The following is a 6128-nucleotide window of genomic DNA, read 5'->3' as shown; positions in this document are numbered from 1 at the left end:
GCAGAGGCTGCGGCCACGCGGGGTGCCGCGGGGCGGGGAGGCTAGGACCCCGAAGCACACATTTACTCCATGCCCCTTTGTTCGGCACGCAGGCAGCTGGAGGAGCGCGGGCAGAGGTCCCGACCTCCAGTCAGGGGCGGGCCGGACGGGGAGTGCTTCTTTCCCGGTAGTCCTGTTCTGGCTATAATGCGCCTCGGCAGCTCTTTCGCTCGGATGCATTTGCCTATCCGTGAAACGAGGGGCTGAGATAAGGTACTCCCCAAACCTTTCCAGCTTTGGAGTTTTCCAGGACGGGGATTCCAAGTTGGGCGCGTTCTTGGAGGACTCCTCTGGCTCTGGCTTGGGGCGCCCTCCTCTGTCCAGTTCGTGCTCTGCTGAGCGCTCCAAACAAAAACAAAAACTCACTGCCGTGGACTCGGACCGACTCATAGCGACCTCTCCTTGGGTTTCCGAGGCGTGTCACTACGGAAGTAGATTGCCCAACTTTACTTACGAGCTGGTGGGTTTGAACTGCCAGCCTTCTGGTTAGCAGTCAGATGCCTTAGGCATTACTCTGCAGAGCTCCGGAAGGGGAAAAATGGGGTCAGGAGAGTCTCCCGCAACGAGAGCACTGAGTTGTTTTTCTTTGAGGCGTGCTGCCTTTTCAGGCATCCCCGTCTCGCTAATCCCTGCCGCCTACATTTTGACTTGATTTCTCATCTCATTCGTGTGCCCCTTTCCTTCTGGGTTCGGCGGTCCAGCTTGAGTGTGGACGGGAGGCCTGCTGGAGGTGGCCGCCATCGTTGAGGGCGGGATGTCGTCTGGCGGGGCGAGCGTGGGGACGCGCTTGTTTGGCTAGAGAGAGGAAAAGAGCTGCAGGCCACCGGTCCTTGCTAAGTCAGGGGTTGTATTTCCCGGCAGTGACCCGGAGGCGGCTTCAAAGCGCTGCATGGGGAGGTCACCATCACACGTGCCTGGAGTGCGGGCAGTTGAAACAGGCACTTGCCGCTGTGCACGTTCAGCGAACGACCTTGGACTCCTCCAGAATTGGGTGGACTGAGTCTAGGGTTAGTTTTAGATAGCAGGTGGTGGAATTTGAGCGTGTGGATTTGTAAATTATACCCTTTGATAAAAGCCTTTGAAAACCTTTCGGTAACGTGACTAGGGCAGATAAATTAATGAATTAATCTAAAACCAATGTTAAAAAATCTCAAGTATTTGCAAAACAGCTTTCAAAATGTTTTCGTTTTGGGAAAAGCTTGCCTCAGATTGAGTATTTGCTACCTCTTCTCCTGTCCCTTAGTCCTTCAGTGGTACCCCTGCCCCCGTTTTTATAGAGTAAGTGTCTTTTCAAAAGGAGTCCTGGAAATACAGTGGTTAAAGTGCTCTGCTGCTAACCAAAAAACAGTTTTCAGTTTGAACCCACCAGCTGCTCCAGGGGAGAAAGATGTGATAGCCTGCTCCCATAAAGATTTATAGCCTTAGAAACCTTATGGGGACAGTTCTACTCTGTTCTACAGTGTCACTGTGAGTTGGAATCCACTCCAAGGCAGTGGGTTTGGTTTGGTCTTTAGGTGTAGGTGTCTTATCTGGGAGACCCTGGGATCAGATGAGAACTCTAGTGAGGGTAGAAATGAGGAACAGGAAGTTCATGGGAACAGTGGCAAAGTAAGTGGAGAGAGGCAGATGTTAACCAGTGTCTGGGGGAAGAGAGAGAGGGAGTAGAAACATACAGATTTAGGGATGAGGAGGTAGTGGACAGAGCAGCCCCTGGGTGGTGGTTGCACGTTAATCTTGTGCAGCATCATTCAGTGGGTGGGTGTTCTGTGGCAGTCATCCCGAAAGCCCACACAAGGCTGTTTCCTAGGAATTCTTGTATCAGGTGTCTTGGTGTTCCTTACGGGCTGAGAGGTGAGGAAAGAGATCTGTGAGTCTGAGCTCACTTTGCATTATTTCCTTCTTTGCATTTATTTAGAAGAAGAGCAGTTCTCCAACATTAGCCATATTAGAAATTAAAGCTGAGATTTTTTAAAATTTTGTTAATTTATTTTAAAAATAATTTATTACATGTTAATAAAATTATCATTTTTATGAAAAATAACAAAGTTTCCCCCCTAAATTTTGGGAACGGTGGCATTATTTTACATTTCTGCAGATCTCTTTAATGTCTGTCTTAATAGATGACACCCGCATCTGCATTCAGCCTGTTGCTATATCATATGTCATGTAGCCTCTGGTAAACTCCACTGTACACTTGAGAAAATGAGACTGGAAAAGGAAGTAATGGCATAGCATTATTTGAAAATACTTTTGACTTCATGAGCCTCTAAAAGGGTCTTGGGGACCCCCAAGAATCTCTGGGCCATACTTGGAGAACTACTCATTTAGGATAATTTTTTTATTGTTAAAAAAAAAAAAAAAAGTCAGCCCTGCCAGTGTGCCCCAGGTTACAAGCCTGGTGTGAACAGTGATTTGTGATGGAGGTGCCTGGCATTAGGGGGTGGACGGGTGGGGGTAAACACACAGAAAACTATAGGTAAGAAAATGAAGATGGCCTGTCACATCACAGTCCTTTGTGTTTGTACTTTTATAATAAAGTATAGCAACTGACTGGTATTTGAGTGACTTAGATCAAGGCAGTTTAGAAAGACCTAAGTGGACTTCAGGTTTTAAATGGGGACAAGGACTCTCTAATATCCCACAAAGCTGACGCCGGTTCCTGGTTACAGGCGGAGTTGACTTGGAAACCTCTCCTTGGCCACTGTCCTATCTAAGGAACTCACCTTCCAGAGCCTGCCTGAACAGAACTGGCAAGGGACCCTCCTAGGAGCTGAGAAAATGGCGATCTTCAGGCAGCTGTCCCTGGGTGTGAAGGCTGCCCTGGCTGCTGGAACTGTCTTCATGTCCATGGTCATCTCCCGCTCCTATCTGGCAGGGAGCCTGGAGCTTGGGGCCTGGCGTTGGCTGTTTCGCCTACAGCTTGCCCTGTTTGTCAACTCACTTATGCTCATTGGTTCCCTCTACATCTGGCATAGTGCAGTGAGCAACATTTGCCACTCCCCAGCTGCAGAGTCTGCGTGCTTTAGGCTTTGGAAGATGGCTGTTGTGACATTTCTTGCCCTGGCCCACTCCAGTTTCTTCACCATGCTCTTTTTAGTGGCTGAAGAGCCCTATCTCTTTTCCTTGGCAGCCTACTCCTGCCTTGGGGCATACGTCATCATGCTCTTCTTCCTTTGTATCCTCAGTGGTGTGGAGCAGGCCTACCAGCTCTTGGCCTGGCACAGTGGCAGGGTCATCAGCAGCCTTGACAAGACAAAGAAGTTGGCACTCAGGCCTGCCCTCGCAGTGGCAGTGACTGCTGTGCTCAGTGTGGTCGGGATTCTGAATGCTGCCCAGCCTCCAGCCGTGAAAACTGTGGAGGTACCCATCTATCAGCTGCCTCCCTCTATGAACAACCTCAAGATTGCACTCCTCTCAGACATCCACTTGGGCCCCACAGTGGGCAAGACCAAGATGGAGATGTTCGTGAGGATGGTAAATGTGCTGGAGCCAGATGTCACAGTGATTGTAGGTGACCTGTCTGATTCAGAAGCATCAGTCCTACGGACAGCTGTTGTCCCCTTGGGCCAGCTTCATTCACGCCTCGGCACCTACTTCGTCACTGGAAATCATGAGTACTATACATCAGATGTCAGCAACTGGTTTGCACTGCTGGAATCCCTGCATGTACGGCCCCTTCACAATGAGAACGTGAAGATTTCTGCAACAGGGGCCCAGTATGGCAGTACTGAAGATGGAGACTGGATTTGCCTAGCTGGGGTGGACGATATTGAAGCAGATATCCTGCACTACTCTGGCCACGGCATGGATCTCGACAAGGCCTTGGGGGGCTGCAGTCCAGACCACACCACCATCTTGTTAGCTCACCAGCCCCTGGCTGCCAAGAGAGCTCTACAGTCTCGGCCAGATATTAACCTGATCCTTTCTGGGCACACACATGCTGGCCAAATCTTCCCCTTGAATGTGGCAGCTTATCTTCTGAACCCCTTCTTTTCTGGTCTTTACCACGTGGCCCAGGGTACATTTGTATATGTCAGCCCAGGCACGGCCTACTATGGGATACCGATGAGGTTGGGTAGCAGGGCGGAGATTACGGAGCTCATCCTGCGACAGGTTCTCTGAGCACAGCCCTGCCCTTGCCCTTTGCCCTCTCTTCCTCTCTTCAGAGTGGGTTGCCTGCTTTACCCCCTGCAGCCTCTCCTGCCCAGGCTTGTGCACCTGGTCTTGGTCACAGGCCTGCTTTGTACAGTGATTTGTCATGGAGCTGCCTGGCAAGTTCAGACTGGTTTACTCTTTAGATGGCCAGTTGCTTTTTTATATGCATTTGTGTGGCCACTATTGCCACATATATAAGAACATGCATGTCTTTTCTAGATGGTGTGAGGACAGGCCTGCCTCCTATGCAGAGTTCACAGGGAAGAATCAAAACATGGGGTTGCTTTAGAGGGAAGACCTCTAGAAAGTGGAGTAGGGAAGGGGCAGAAGTGTTTTCCTCTTGGTATTTTCAAACCATCTTTAGGACTTGGGCAGGCTTGATCCAGAATCTTTCTGGGGAGTGAGCAGTGTTGTTAGGAAATGTGGGAGAGCAGGCAAGATTGAGGCCCTTCTATCTGCTGGAGAAGAATTTTCTTTTCCCTTTGGCCCTATCAGAGTCACCATTATTGAGAACATCAGCAAAACCCTCTGAGATACAAGGCTCACCATGTGCCAGGCTTTGAAAGTTGCTGTTTAACTGCTTGTGCTCCTGGACCTTTGGGGGTTGGGGAGAAGAGGAAAGAAATATGAGCAGTATGGTCTTGTTTTATACAGCACTTGGGTGAGGTAATTAAGAACAGGCTGCTTTTCTCCACTTAGAGGTGAGGACACTGAGGTAAAGAGGTAAAGGTAAAGGGCCATAGGGCATTGGTAACATGGCAAGAAAAGGAGATTCAGTGCCAGAAACCAGGTCTTCTACCTCCCAACACAAGTAGACTTTCCACTGTCTGAGGGTTACATGGCTTTATCTGTTACAGGTCTGTATAGGATGAACAAGAGTATGAACAAGAGTCTTCAGAGCTTGATTTCTTTCAAAATGATTTCCTTGAGACTGCTATCACTTATATATGACTACATGAACTGGAGCCAGGAAGGGAGTCAGCTCATTTCTGTTCAGGTTGTTTGTTATATTTGAAGAAGATTCAGGGAACTGAAACCCCTCTCCCCAGGCTTGAGTCTGAGTTGTGAGAAGCTCAAGTTCACTTTTTCAGGCTTGGATGTGAGGGGCAGGAGTCTGTGGCTCAGGCAGGGCCTCCCTCCCATTTGGCCCTGCCTTTAGAGTACTGGGACTGTGTTTCCTGCTGAGTGGCTTCCAGCCCACCTGCCTGACACCTTAAGAGCTGACCTTGGACAGTAAGGTCATCTCTGTTGGCCTCTTGGCCCACGAAAAGGCAGGCAGAAATGACCATGTCCAGAGTCAATCCCGCCCTTGTCTGCCTGCCCAACATGCCAGAGACAAGAGGCCCTTTGACCCTAGGATTGAAAGACCCATCCTGTAAAGAAATTACTAAAAAGACTGAGGACCTGGGCCCAGTATTGATTTTCTTGTGACTGGGAGCCTTTCTCCAACAGGGAACAAAGACATCTGCTCTTGACACGAGGGGCTCAACCCTGCGGCTCACTGGCCAGGCAACATCGGGCAAGTGACTTGACCTCACTGATCCTCAGTTTTCCTCAACCATGAATTGGAGATTATTATATGTGCCTCAAGATTGTTTCACTGGGAGGGTATTAAGAGATGGTGCATGAGTTGCACATGGCACAGTGAGCACAGTAAACACTCAAATGTTAATTTTTAAGTTAACATTGAAATATTAAGTCACATTGCGGGTTGCTAAGGAATGGTTCTCTGTCAGTCTTGGGCACAGGTGTCCAGAGGATGTGTTGTTGTTGTTGTTATGTGCTGTCGAGTTGGCCCCGACTCATAGCAACCCCCCCCTTGGGTTTCCGAGGCAGTATCACTACGGAAGTGGGATTGCCCATCCTTCCTTCCGAGGAGTAGCTGGTGGGTTTGAACCGCCAGCCTTCTGGTTAGCAGTCAAGTGCTTTAGCCA

At 49.4% G+C, this 6128-nt stretch overlaps 1 protein-coding gene across 1 annotated transcript; it reads left to right on the top strand.

Annotated features, from left to right (window-relative positions):
• The first annotated feature begins 2817 nt into the window (after positions 1-2817).
• Positions 2818-4161, top strand: TMPPE (transmembrane protein with metallophosphoesterase domain). The gene has a single exon (XM_007948666.1). It carries the CDS (start codon positions 2818-2820, stop codon positions 4159-4161), a length of 1344 nt encoding a protein of 447 aa, XP_007946857.1.
• Positions 4162-6128: the final 1967 nt, after the last annotated feature.

This window comes from Orycteropus afer, unplaced genomic scaffold, assembly GCF_000298275.1.
Source record: "Orycteropus afer afer isolate SDZICR_OR568_19922 unplaced genomic scaffold, OryAfe1.0 scaffold00218, whole genome shotgun sequence".
Lineage (NCBI taxonomy): Eukaryota > Metazoa > Chordata > Mammalia > Tubulidentata > Orycteropodidae > Orycteropus > Orycteropus afer.
Note: the sequence above shows the minus strand (reverse complement) of the source record. Positions and strands in the feature narration are given on the sequence as shown.